The sequence below is a fragment of the Notamacropus eugenii genome, chromosome 4, assembly GCF_028372415.1.
Source record: "Notamacropus eugenii isolate mMacEug1 chromosome 4, mMacEug1.pri_v2, whole genome shotgun sequence".
Classification (NCBI taxonomy): domain Eukaryota; kingdom Metazoa; phylum Chordata; class Mammalia; order Diprotodontia; family Macropodidae; genus Notamacropus; species Notamacropus eugenii.
The window spans coordinates 233,970,738-233,985,541 of NC_092875.1; the positions used below are offsets into that span (position 1 = coordinate 233,970,738).

The window sequence follows — 14,804 nt, forward strand, 5'->3', positions numbered from 1 at the left end:
GAGCATCAGTAACTGGGGACACTCTACAGGATAGAGGTCCTGGGCAAGTCTTCACAGAAGGCAAGCTACAATGAGAGAGCCTTGAGGAATGGCTCAGAGAAGAGTTTTATTTATACTGATTTCTGGGCAGTTACTATTGGTTTGAATGAGTGGTTTGAAGCTTGGAGAAAATGGAATTAGATAACTAAAGACTCTACTTTGGGTTCAGGAAAATTGGAAGAATTTTGCTGATGTTATACCGTTGCTTGTATGATATTCTATGCCCTCTGCTGAACTGAATAATCAGGTTGATGCTTTCACAAAAATTGCAAAGATCAGTGACTGGAGCCACCACCAATCTAGACACGGGGCCATGATGCTGTATTGTGGCCCTCTTAACAAAGAAAGATGCAGTTACTTCTGCTCCATGCTCATCATATCATCTACCTTCAAAAGATCAGTGTATTATGTTCCTATGTGCTTCTTGACCTGTTCTGACTAGAAAATTGACTACATTGTCCCTCTTCCTCCATTAAAGGGCAGTTTAGGCCTAATTCAAAGAATGAGACTATAGTGTCAATTACAGCTTGTGCTGATGCCAATGGCATTGTGTTGGAAGTTACCACTATTGCCTTTACAAAACACATCTTTCTTCCATAGTGGAGAAGGTAGGTGGCACAGTGAATATAGCACTGGAAAAGTAAGGAAGACAAGTTCAAATCTGGCTTCAAATATTTTCTAGCTGTGTGACCCTGGAAAGTCACTTAACCTTTGTTTGACTCAGGTTCCTCATCTGTAAAATGGGGATAATAATAGCACCTACCTCCATGGTTGTTGTGAGGATCAAATGAGATAATAATTGTGAAGTGCTTAGTACAATACCTGGCACATAATAAGCACTATATAAATGTTAGCTATATATTTTTTTTACTATTTAAAAAAATTTTATTTTAGACTCAAGCACCAGAACACAAATACAAAATAGAAAAAGAAACAAAAACATATCATAAACTTAAATACTGGAATTTAAATACAAAGTAAGAAAGGGAAAAAAAGCATGACATGTGCATAGCAAAATACAGAGGATTCAAAACATAATAAAAAATTCTCATTTCAAGAAAGCCTGTATGATAAATAACATACATTGTACTGAGAATTGTCCATTTTTGCTTCCTTGTAACTTTTCTTTTGTTCTCTGCTGTGAACACTTTTTTATTCTTTTCTTTTATTCCCTCTCCAACCTCTCCCCCAGGCTACAATTAAGTTTGTATATATTTCTCTATAGCTATATGCACACACATATGCAGATATACAGACATATACTTTCCCTCCCAAATTCTACTTCTGATCTTTGTTTTTATGTTTGTGCATATCTTGTTTCCTATCCGTTCTGTCTCCTCTACTTTACCCACTATTTTGCCCTTCTGTTACTTGCCTAGACACCTTCAAGGATCACTCCCCTATCCTCTCATTCCTATAAATCTGAACACTCTTCTATACTCCCCTTTCACCTATTCCTTCACCCTCCTCTCTAAAGATCCCTCCCTTGTCCTCTCTCCCCCCTCCCCATCTCCCTAGCATTTTATTTCTTCTAAATATATATGTATTGTTTCCTCTTAAACCCATTGCCAATGAAAGTAGGTTACCAGAACTACCAACCCTCTTCCCTCATCTAATTACTCCGTATTGATTCTTCCTTTCGCACCTCATTTGTATAAAATAATTACTCTTTTTAGCTGTTCCTAAATGGTTTTACTTCTTAAATTCATATCATACTCAGGTTTATCCCAATCTTTCTTATGAGCTACCCAATTATTAATGAGAATCTTAAATATACATTTTACGTATATAAAAAGTAAACAGTCTATCCTTACTGAATCCCTTATAATCAGTCTTTGGTATATATCTTATATTTCTCTTGGCTCTTGTATGTCAAATCTTTTATTAAGTTCAGGTTTTTTTAAAAAATAAAACCTTAAAAGTCTGATAGTTGATCTAATGTCCATTTTTTTTCATTCAGGATTATGCTTAATTTTGTTGGGTATGATATTTTTGGCTGAAGTCCCAGGTTTTTTTTGCTCTTTGGTATACAGTATTCAAGATTTGCAGTTCCTTGATGTCTCCACTGCTACGTCTTGTGTAATTCTGATTGTGGCACCATCACATTTAAATTGTTTTATTCTTGTTGCTTTTAGTATTTTAACCTTGAGCTGAAGTTTCAGAATTTGATTGATGTTCCTATGAGTTTTCCTCATAGATTCTCTTTTAAGTGGTGATTGATAGATTTTTTTCTATTTCTTCTTGTTCTAATATTTCAGGACAATTTTCTTTATTTCTCTTTTTGATCATAATTTTCAGTTGGTCTGATTATTTGTTTTCTCTTCGTGATCTATTGTTTTTCTTATGTTTCACTTTCTCTATTTTTTCATTATTCATATTTTGTTTAATTATTTCTTGATCTCATCTTACCTAATTCTAATTTTCAAAGTGTCATTTTTTTCCTTAAGATTCTGGACCTCCTTTTTAAATTGGCTGACTTTCCTTTCATAATCTTCTTGTTTTTCTTGGATTATTTTTATTTTTTTGGTTTTACCTCCATCTCTGTCATTTGATTTTTAAAATATTTTTAAGATTTTCTCTGAATTCTTTTTGTGCAGGTGACCATTTGCTGTTACTCTTTGGAGGTTTCTTTACTTCAACATCCTCCTCTGAAGATGAATCCTGGTCTTCTCTATTACCATAATAGCTTTCTATGGTTGGATTCTTTCTCCTTTGCCCATGCATTTTTTGTGGTAATAGTTTAATTTTTGTAATCACCTCTAGTCCTGAGGTATGAGGGATGGTGCCTCTTGCCTCAGATCTTCAGTGATATTTTATCTCTTTTCTGGGGGAAAATCTTGGAATTTCCTGGCCTACTCTGTCATCTTCCCAGAATCTTCTCCTATTAGCTATATTTTTAAGGGTCCCCTTAAACCACGTACTCAGATCAGGGTACTCATTTTACTTCAAAGAAGATCCAACACCTTTGTCATCAGGTTAACTGAATGCTCCACAGTTCATATCATCCTTGGGCAGCTGGTAACATGGAAAGCTAGAATGGACTTTGAAGATAACAGCTTCATTAGCACATCCAAGATTATTAGGACTGGATGGCATTTCCCAGAGGATATGTCTTTGATAAACCAGTGCCACTCCAGAAAGAAACAAGGATCTACATTCCAATGCAGTTTTTAGGAAGACTTTCCTGATCAGGATGAATTACTGTTGAACATAGTCCCAGTTGACTCTCTCTAATCTTTATTATTTTATCATCTGTGCCCAGGTCTTGAGGTTTTTGCCCTCTCAGAGAACTCTATACAACTCAGGACAACAGTTCAAGTCCCCTTTAAGTTTTTTTGTTTTGCTTTTTGCCTGGGATGGTTTGGACAGCTCCTCCCTATAAAAGATTTGGGAAATTAAGCGATGGAATTGCTAAGAGTCTTTACATTTTTTTTTAAACAATAAGGGGAAGCTGAAATTATCTTTCTTTAAGTATAGAGAGGAGTTAACCTGGGAAAAAAGGAGGTATTTTAGCATAATTTTGAGCCCTTGGATAAAAGTGAAGAAGAACATTTACTTTATTGTCATAGAAGAAAATAATAATACCTCAGTATATGTCTCTATTTTGTGCTGTCTTCCTGAAGAAGTTCATAGGGAGGAGGAGATTTTGGCTAGTGGGCTAGGAAATGTTGACAGAATGGCAGTATGAGGTAAGTCCCTGTTTCAATTTAGCAACCAGCTAGGGTGGGGCCCAGGCTGAGGTAGGGGGAACAACAGAAATATTAGAAGCAAACAGATCTGAATGCAGAACCTTAGGATTCTATCTCTAGTCTTAATCCATTGTTTTACTAAGGCCCTTGTCAAGCCTGCAATTGTTTCCATCCTGAGTAGAGCTTAACAGCCCAGCTCTAAAAATTCTTTGTTTTAGCTGAACCATCAAGAGTTTCAGACCAGTGCCATTCCTGAGACATTGACACAGCTACCAAGTTTACTGGGACTAAGACTGCCACTTTTTTGGGTGGCTGGCTAAAGGGCAGGAATTGAGATAACATTTGGCAGTTTAATTGTCAATTATGCCAGTAGCCTTTCCACCCTAGAGATACCTCTGACCCTGAGGCCTCTTCTCAGGATTGGTGAACTTCTGGCCCATAAGGGACCTCTAGGGGTCTGTAGCTCATAAGGTTAGAGGTAGCAAGCAGGAAGGTAGTTAGCATGGTTGTAACCAAGAGCTTTGCTTTAGCTTTGCTTCTGGCTCAACTCATTTTTTTGGATTTCTCTAGCATCTTTCCAGCAGTACCCTTTTCCCTGCCCAATTGCCCTTTGTTCTCCAGTTCCCCATTATGTGTTACCATCTTCCAAGTAGCATGAACCCTTTGAGGGTAGGAACTGTATTGTTTCCTTGCAGCTGCAATCCCAGTTTAGAATAATGACTGAAACCTAACTGAGTACCAAATAAATGCTCACTAGCTCAACTAGCATTCTGTCTTGGGACAGATTAAAGCTCTGAGATAGGTTACACACAAGAAGCCTATGACTTCTTAGCTATTTTAACTCCTATGAACTGGACCTGTCTTTCCTGTTGTTGCTCCTGGCTGACTGTTTTATCCTAAGAATAAAACGATTATTTTATCCTAAATAGACTTGAATTGTTCTTCACATCATTTTCCACTGTTCTAAAATGTATGTTTTCTATTATTTTCATTATTTTGCATTACATACCACTGCTAAAGCTGTTTTAAGATTATTTTATTGATGGAAGGTCACCTAGAACATTTTAGAGACTTAGCAACCCCAAGTGATGGAATACGGTAGGAGCGATACCTGTTTTATCTGACTTGGGCTGGCTCTCTGAGGTGGGCAGGGAAACTGTTTTGCATCCTTACCTCCCTGAAATTTAACAGGTTTAGGTCAAGAAAAACTGAAGTCAGAAACTTGATTTGGCCCCAGTTGCTACATTCAAAGGACTGCTACCCTGACTGCTAGTGGTATTTATTTTCCAGAAAGAGCTAAGGATGGGATAAGAAAAGTTTCATTGAAGGGAGGTAGCACTATACATCAGTATCAAAATAAAATTAAAATTTCAACAGGCAGAATTGGCAGAAGAGCATTCATGGTGGAGGAAACATCCCAAACGGTGTTCCACTGAACAGAGGTAGAAAACAAGGATTGTCCCTTCTAAATTTTAAGTCTAATTTGATAACAGAATTCAGTATACTAAAGGGGAAGATGGGAGATAAGACTGTAAAGACAAGATATGAGCACTGCAGAAGGCTTCTGATGCCAGCAGTTGATACTTAATTTGGCAAGCAATATAGGAGGCTACTGAAAATTTCTGATTAGGGTAGTTGCTCATTCTCTATTATTATCCTGCCTTCTCTTGTCTTCTTGCCTTTGCTCAAGCAATCATCCAAGTTAGGAATGGATTTTTTCCACCACTTCTGCTGAGGTTCCTCCCTTCACTCATGCCCATATAGCTGTGTTGTAGAAAACTTATCCAGCAGAAGCAATGTATAGGACTAATTTGGAAGGGACAAGGACTCCAAGTAGGATGACGATGCTTAGAAGGCTACATAGCAGAAGTCTATTTGAGAGGTAATGAGGTAATCCTTAGACCCTGAACTCAGGGGGTAGAAGGCAGCATGGAATATACAATTTTCTTCCTCCTTCATTTTCCTGCTTCTGTGTCTTTTGTTCATGCTGCTTCTATGGCTAGAAGGCCCTTTCCTCCATCGCCCCCCATCTAATGTATTCTTACTCATCTTTTGGAGTCCAAATGACATGCTATCTTCTACTGATCAGTAGGATACTTCTCTCAGAAATCACGCAACTGTAGGTTTATATCTCATACACAAATAATTAAAAAACATAAAAAGTAGATTAAGTCATGTTTACCCCCACTAGACTATAATGCTTAAAAAGGTAGGGACCATGTCTTACTTAAACTTTGTATTTCATCTACCACACAATAAGTACTTTATAAATATTTGCTGAGTTTAATGAAGAGAAGGGAATGGATACAAGACATTATGGAAGTAGAATCTTTAAGACTTAATTAAGTGGATATGGTGGGTAAGCAAGTGGAGAAGTCAATGTGACTTCAAGATTTTGAGTAGGGCTATCAACTAGAAGTTAGGAGACAGACCAGATTTCAGGAAAGAAGAAAATGAAATCAGCCTTGAAAATTCTGAATATCATCCAAAAAGGCAATGAGGAGAAGAATGCCTTAAAAAGCAGAATTGGTCAAATGGAAAAGGAGGTCCAAAAGCTTCCTGAGGAAATTAGAGAATGGAACAAGTGGAAGCTAACGACTTTATGAGAAATCAAGAAATTACAAAACAAAACCAAAAGACTGAAAAAAATAGAAGACAATATGAAATATCTCACTGGAAAAACATTTGACCTGAAAAACAGATTCAGGAGACATAATTTAAAAATTACTGATTACCTGAAAACCATGATCAAAAAAGAGCCTAGACATCACGTTTCAAGAAATTATCAAGTAAAACTGCCCTGGTATTCTAGAACCAGATAGGAAAACATATATTGAAAGAATCCATCAATCACCTCCTGAAAGAGATCTCAAAAGGAAAATGCCTAGGAATATTGTAGCCAAATTCCAGAGTTCCTTGGTCAAGAAGAAAATAGTGCAAGCAGCCAGAAAGAAACAATTCAAGTATTGTGGAAACACAATCAGGATAACACAAGATTTAGCAGCTTCTACATTAAGGGATCAAAGGGCTTGGAATATGATATTCCAGATGTCAAAGAAACTAGGACTAAAACCAAGAATCACCCACTCAGCAAAACTGAGTATAATCCTCCAGGGAAAAAATAGACATTCAATGGAACAGAGGACTGTTTCTTCAAGCATTCCTGATGAAAAGACCAGAGTTGAACAGAAAATCTGATTTTCAAATACAAGAACAAGAGAAGCATGAAAAAGTAAACAGCAAAGAGAAATTATAAGGAACTTATTAAAGTTGAACTGGTTACATTCTTACATGGAAAGATGATATTTGTAACTCATGTGACCTGTCTCAGTATTAGGTTAGTTGGAAAGAATATATGTACAGATAGAGGGCACAGGGTGAGCTGAATATGAAGGCATGATCCAAAAAATAAAATTAGGGGAGACAGAGGAATGCAGTGGGAGAAGGAAAAAGGGAGAGGTAGAATGGGGTAAATTATCTCACATAAAAGTGGCAAGAAAAACCTTTTTACAATGGAGGGGAAGGAGGAGGAGGTGAGAGGGAATGAGTGAACCTTACTCTCATCAGATTTGGCTGAAGGAGGGAATAACATACATACTCAACTGGGTATGGAAATGTACCTTAGCCTACAGGAAAGTAGGATAAGAGAGAGAAAATTGAGGAAGAGGTTAATCAGAAGCAAACACTTCTGAGGAGGGACAGGGTCAAAGGAGCGAACAGAATAAATGGAGGGAGGAATAGGATGGAAGGAAATATAGTTAGTCTTTCACAACATGACTGTTATGGAAGTGTTTTGTATGACTACATAACCTGGATTGAATTACTTGCTTTCTCAATGAGGGTGTATGTGGAGGTAGGAAGGGAGAGAATTTGGAACTCAAAGTTTTTTTTTTTTTAAATGTTAAAAATTGCTTTCACACGCATGCCCTACAGGAAAATAGAAGGTAAAGGGATAAGAGAAGGGGGGGCAGTGAAACAAAGGAGAGCAGATTGGGTGAAGGGATAATCAGAATGCACACCATCATGGGGTGGGAAGAGGAAAGAGATCGGGAGAAAATTTGGAACTCAAAATCTGGAAGTGAATATTGAAAATTAAAAATAAATAAATTAATTTTAAAAATGTTGAATATCTAGGTAGCTAAAAAATATGGGACTAGATGTGAGGGGTGGGATAGAGTAACTATAATCTATAGTGGTAACTATAGGAGTCATAGGCTAGTAAAATGAAAGGATTAGATAAGACTATCTTCAAGGATTCTAACAGCTCTAACATTTTTTGATTCAACTCCAAAGACATGAGATTCAAAATGGATGCCCAGGAAGAGGTGGGAAAAAAAATGTGGTGGAATATTAACCATGAAGGGGAAAGAAAGAAGAGCCTGCAGTGAAGATAAAGAAAAGTAATATAAAATCAAGAAGAGGTAGTGTTGTGTTACAGAAGTAAAATTATATTTGTAAAGTCCCTGAATGTAGAAACCAGGTCTTCTTTACTATTCCAACTACTTCAGTGCCTACCTAGCATGGTACTGTGCATTTATTGAGTATTTAATATAGCATCACCTTGGATGTTCAGTGGGTATCTGAAATTCAACATATTTCAAACTTAACTAATTTTTCCCTCCATGCCTATCCCTTCTTATAATCTTTCAATTCTTACAAATGACATTAACTCTTACCTAAACTATAATAACCTAATTGTTCTTCTAGTTTGTCACCTCTCCAGGCCATTCTGCAAAGCTACCTAAGTTATCTTCTTCATACACTGCTGTGATCATATAAATCCTCTACTCAAAAACTCCTGAGTGGCTTCTTTGTTTAATAATCATTAAACATAAGCCACTATCTCCAAAAGTCAAAGTTCTGGACTACTTTGCCATCCCCAATTGTCATCCTACCCTCTCATGTCTTCTTACCTATGCTCAAGCAATTACTCATGTCAGGAATGGATTTCCCTATGTCTCTGTAGAAGTTCCTCGCTTCATTCAAGATCCAACTCAGATCTCATCTCCTCCAAGAAGAAACCTTGCCTGACTTTCTTCTTCCCTTGCCCTTCCCTACTCATTTTCCTACCCTAATAGCTTGGGAACCATATTTAACTTTTTTCAGACAAGATTTCAATGTTCAATCATTTCAATGCTACCCTAACAACAAATACTTCTTCAATCCTTGACCTTTGATCATACCAACTCCCAACCCTGGATTACTCTCATTTATTTTCTTTATTCCTATTCCGAGATCATAAAATGCTACTAGAAATAATCAAGGAACTGGGTTAATCTGTCACATTATAAATTCATGTTTGTTCTCTTCATGTTGTTTATTATCCTTTTACTTAGTCTTTCTTGATTCCCTACCTAACTTCTGCTTCAAACACCTCAATTCCAGTGACTTTGTCTTAGGAAACAATATGTTTTCTTATCAATGTGCTTCTCATTAATAAACACTTTCATCACAACAAGTCTGTGAAACATGTAGTTATGTCCTGATTTTACCCATTCTACAGTTGTTAACTGATTTGTCCAGGGTCTCACAGCTAGTAAATGTCAGATGTAGGAATTTAACCCAGGTCTCCTGTGTCTAGAGGTCTCTCCACTACACCATACTGCTTCATCTGGATGCTCTCTACACTAACCAAGAACAATCTCCTTTCTATGCATCAAAATCCTATCCATCTTTCAAGGTTCAACTTACATCTCATAAATATAAAGCATGGTGTGGTAGAAAGATAACTGAACTCAGTCAGAAGTTTTAGGGTAAAATTCCAGCTGTGTTACAACCTGAGTGACACTATACAAGTCATTTAACTTCCCTGGGGCTGTTTCCTCATCTGAAAATTAGTGGGTTAGACTAGATAATTTCTAAGTTCCCTTCTAGAGGTAAACCTTATAATTCTCTGATTCTAAGTTTTCCTATGACTATTCCAAACCCCAGAAGTTCTTCTTCTACAACACTTGTCAAAACTGCACTTTGTCACCCACATACTGCATTGTGGTGTACAGTAAATATATGTAGAAAATGTACTGGACTACTATCCCAAACTTCCATTTAAAATGGGAGGCTAGATTCCAAAAGGTCAATTCCTTTATGTTGTACTCAAGTAACTCCACAAACAATAAAACTCAAGGTGGACAGGGTAGTTTTACTTCAGGACTCTCAAATACAGACATTAGTACAAACAGAAGCCTTAAAATAAAACTTGCTTTTAGAAAATAGAAGATGAATAAAGGGACAGGGCACCTACTATTACAAGGATAAAATGAAATATTTGAAAAGTATTCTGCAAAACTTTAAAGCTCTACGTAAATGTTAGTTATTATTTCTGAGACAATGGGATCATACTTGCTGCCTACTACTTGATGCAGGTCCTTAAAAGTACAGGTGGGGTGGAGTAGAAAGACACACATACTATAGCTCTTACCCCACAGTCCATAAAATACCTGTAAAAAATGACTCTCAACAAATTCTAGAGCAGCAGAAGCCACAGAACAACAGAGTGAAAGGTCTCCAGCCAAAGGTAACCTGGAAGGCTGACAGGAAAGGTCTATCTCACGGAACACTGAGCAGAGCAGAGCCCAGCTCTGGCCGTGCAGCACCAGGAGGAACAGGACCAGAAGAGGCTTCTGGGGCAGAATCCCCAGAAGGGAGGATCTCAGATCCCTCAACCCACAAGCACAAAGAAAGCTTCAAAGGTCAGTGAGAGGGCTTTCCCAGCTGGACAAGAGGGGAGCAGGGTCACCCCCAGCATGGGCCCCAGGCAGTGGCGGCAGCAGCAGCAGCAGGGTGGCAGCCCTAAGCAGCAGTGGCCAAATCGGGCAGCAGCTTCCATTGTGGGAGCAGCTCAGCTTAAAGCCCCTGGGGGAATTGAGCAGCTGATCAGAATCTCAGTCCTGAGCATGGTCCTAGGGTGAGGAGGAGCACTAGGACCCTTCTTTTGACAAAGGATTCAGAAGTCAAGTAACTGGCTGGGAAAATGCCCCAAAAAGGCAAAAAAAAAACCCAACCAACCAAACAAACCACAGAGGGTTATTTTTTTGGTGAACAGGTATTTCCTTCCATCCTTTCAGATGAGGAAGAACAATTTATACTGTCAGAGGAAGTCAAGGCTTCTGCATCCAGTACCTCCAAAATGAATATACAATGAGCTCAGGCCATGGAAGAGCTTGAAAAGCGAGTCAACAGCTTGCTAAAGGAGAACTAAAAAAATGCTGAAGAAAATAATACCTTTAAAAATATGCTAACTCAACTGGAGAAAGAGGCCCAAAAAGCCAATGAGGAGAAGAAGGCTTTAAAAAGCAGGATCAGCCAAATGGAAAAGAAGGTTCAAAAGCTCACTGAAGAAAACAGTTCTTTAAAAATGAGAGTGGAGCTGAGGGAAGATAATAACTATATGATAAACCAAGAAATTACAAAACAAAACCAAAAGAATGAAAAAATAGACCATAATGTGAAATATCTCACTGGAAAACCAACTGACCTGTAAAACAGATCCAGGAGAGGCAATTTAAAATTATGGGACTACCTGAAAGCCATAATCAAAAAAAGAGCGTAGACATTATCTTTCATGAAATCATCAAGGAAAACTACCCCTGATTCTAGAACCAGAGGGCAAAATAAATATTGAAAGAATCCACCGATCCCCTCCTGAAAGAAACTCGAAAAGAGAAATTCCTAGGAATATTGTGGCCAAATTTCAGAGTTCCCAGGTCAAGGAGAAAATATTGCAAGCAGCTAGAAAGAAACGATTAGAGTATTGTGGAAATACAATCAGGATAACACATTAAGGGATCAAAGGGCCTGGAACAGGATATTCCAGAAGTCAAAGGAACTGAGATTAAAACCAAGAATCACCTACTCAGCAAAACTGAGTATAATACTTTGAGGGGAAAAAATTGGTCATTCAGTGACATAGAGGACTTTCAAGTATTCTTGATGAAAAGACCAGAATTGAAGAGAAAATCTGACTTTCAAACACAAGAATCAAGAGAAGCATGAAAAGATAAACAGGAAAGAGAAATCACAAAGGACTTTCTAAAGCTGAACTGTTTACATTCCTACATGGAAAGATAATATTTGTAACTCTTGAGACTTTTCTCAGTATCTGGATAGGTGGAGGGATTATACATACACGCACACTCACACACTCACACACACACACACACACAGATATATAGACAGAGAGTACAGGTTGAGTTGAATCAGAAGGGATGAAATCTATAAAAAAATATAAAATTAAGGGGTGAGAGAAGAATATATTGGGAGGAGAAAGGGAGAAATGGAATGGGGCAAATTATCACCCATAAAAAAGATAAGAAAAATCTCTTTCAATGGAGGAGAAAAGGGAAGAGGTGAGAGGGGAAAAGTGAAGCTTACTCTCTTCATGTATGGCTTAAGGAGGGAATAACATGCTCACTCAATTTGGTATGAAAATCTATCTTACACTACAAGAAAGTAGGGAAGAAGGGGACAAGTTGGATGAGGAGGATGACAGAAGGGAGGGCAAATAGGGGAAGGGAGTAACTAGAAGTAAACACTTTCGGGAAGGGACAAGGTCAAATGAGAGAGTAGAATAAAGGGGGGATAGGGTAGGATGGAGGGAAATATAGTTAGTCTTACACAACATGGCTATATTATGGAAGTCTTTTGCAAAACAACACATATATAGCCTGTATTGAATTGCTTGCCTTCTCAGTGGGGATGGGTGGGGAGGGAGCAAGAGAGAGAAGTTGGAATTCAAAGTATTAGAAATGAATGTTGAGAATTGTTATTGCATGTAACTGGGAAATAAGAAATACAGGTAATGGGGTACAGAAATCTATCTTGCCCTACAAGAAAAGAGAGAAGATGGGGATAAGGGAAGGGTGGGGTATGATAGAAGGGAGGGTACATTGAGGGAAGGAGTAATCAGAATGCAAGGTGTTATGGGGTGTGGGGAGGGAAAAGATGGGGAGAAAAACTGGAACTCAAAATTTTGTGGAAATGAATGTTGTAATCTAAAAATAAAAAAAAAATTTTTTTTAAGTACGGATAAATCCCCAGAATGTGAGGAAAGAAAGGGAAAAGAGGTAAAATTAACACCAATTTTGCAGTAGTAGCTCTGGCAGGTTTCAGGAAAAAAAGTTAAATTTTGACTTATCTATGAATTCTATTTATCCATATATTCTCCATCTACTGAAATTTTAAATTATTTATGAATTTGTGTAATCCCTATCTTCAGTTAACATAATTAAAGCTGGTTATAACTTTACTCCTCTTATTTTTTATTTTATAATTGATTATACTTCAAAAATACTAAAATGGCCATATGATTTTTCTCTTCTCCCAAATAATTAATCCATTTTAAGTAGAATTATTTTTACCTTTCTTCCAGATGGTTTTTCTACCATGTTGCCGTCACTGTCAGAATTTTCACTCTGAACTGGTTTTGTGGACCCAGATTTGGGCATTTTATAGCTGTTCAGCTAGCTGAGTCCTGTATCAGTCTTCTCATCATGTGTCTGTAAAGGATGGGACAAATTAGGGCTATTGGGAATGATATCAAATAAAACCCCCTTAAAAAGTTATTTTTATATGTTTAAATATTTTGTGCCTCTACTGAATCATTTGAAGAGGTCATATCCAGTCCCACTTCTATCCCCGAAAACCATGGATCTTGCCTACAACATTCCCAAAGTAGGCATTCAACATTTACCAATGTAGTCTTTTCACTATCTCACTTCTCATTAAGTTCCTCCATGCTTTGTACTGTCTTCTGTGTCTGAAATGCACTCTTCCTTATTTCTGCTTCTCAGAATCCCAAGTTTCCTTCAAGATTAGCTCAAGTACAGTCTTCTACACATAGCATTTCCTAATGTTCCTAATAATCCTGATTAGTAAATACTAATGCCATTCCTCCAAAATTACCTAGCATCTATTTAGTATATTTCTATATGTGCAGGTTGTCTCCACCAGACAGATGGTGTAAACCTCCTGAGGATACGCACAATTTGATTTTTTATTTTGTGCTCCAGAACTAAGCACAACTCTTAACATACAGGCACTTAAAGAATGTTTGTTGACTGACTCCATTAAAATCTCAAAAGTAAGCCACAGTGAGTCTGAGACCACAAGTTCTGTAAGCACCGTCATTTGGGGGTCCTTAACGCTTACTCTAGCCACATCCTTGCCATCCACTTTGCTGCTATTCCCATGGGACTTCTTGGGGCCATGCTGGCTTTATTGATGAATTATCTACTGGAACCCCTAACAGGAAACTTTATATAACTTCCATCAGACTCAAGTCCATGTTGCCCTTTCCTCCACTGTCAATCTTTAGCTTAGAGAATACTAAGCTAATATACTACTACCGTTGCTTCTGGGAAGAACTTGCTAACTGGCTCTTCCATGGTTCCACTCAACATTCCAGTGACTTTTCAAACTAGAACACTCTTCCTGGAAACAATTCCCTTAGGTGTTGTCTTTCCCAAGAAACTCTGTTTCTATTTTATTTTACATTTGTAATCCCAGAGTTTAGCACATTGTTCAGTACATAATAAGTTTTTAATAAATGTTTTTCATTCAGCTGAATTCTAACCTCATCATATAACAGAATTTAGAGCTGGAAAAAGACAGAAAATTAATTTATACTTGGAAAAAAATCCCTTCAAAACACACCCATTACCTAGTCATTCAGTCTCTGCTTGAAGATATCCAATGATGGAGATCGCACTACCTTCACCCAAAGAAGCTCATTTCACATAGATATTTCTAATTATTAGGAATTTTTTCCTTATAAGACTAATTTTGCCTCTTTGAAACTTCCATTTAATGTTCTCCACAGCCAAGGAGAATAAACCTAATTTTTCTACCAAATGAAGGCTCTTCAAATACCTGAGGTAAATATCACATTTCCCTTAAGCCTTTTCTTTTCCATGCTGAATATTCCCTAGTTGGGCATAATAGATATTAAAATAGTAGAAGTGAAAAGAATTGCCAATTCCTCACTGAATATAAGTGGAAAGAGGAAGAGCTAAAAGTCAGTAACATCATGTACAAATCCGAGTGCCTGGCAGAAGGGTGATGCTCTTGACAGAAATATGG

The 14,804-nt window shown here is 37.5% G+C and overlaps 1 protein-coding gene across 5 annotated transcripts in view; it reads right to left on the bottom strand.

Annotated features, from left to right (window-relative positions):
- The window catches only part of ANKRD12 (ankyrin repeat domain 12), a 204,654-nt gene that overhangs the window by 118,537 nt on the left and 71,313 nt on the right, over nucleotides 1–14,804 (bottom strand). For all 5 annotated transcript variants that reach the window (XM_072604248.1, XM_072604244.1, XM_072604249.1 and 2 more), the window contains one exon: nucleotides 13,085–13,222. In XM_072604248.1, coding sequence (XP_072460349.1) covers nucleotides 13,085–13,171 — 87 coding nt within the window. In that variant the 5' untranslated portion in view covers nucleotides 13,172–13,222. The remainder of the gene's footprint in view (nucleotides 1–13,084; nucleotides 13,223–14,804) is intronic.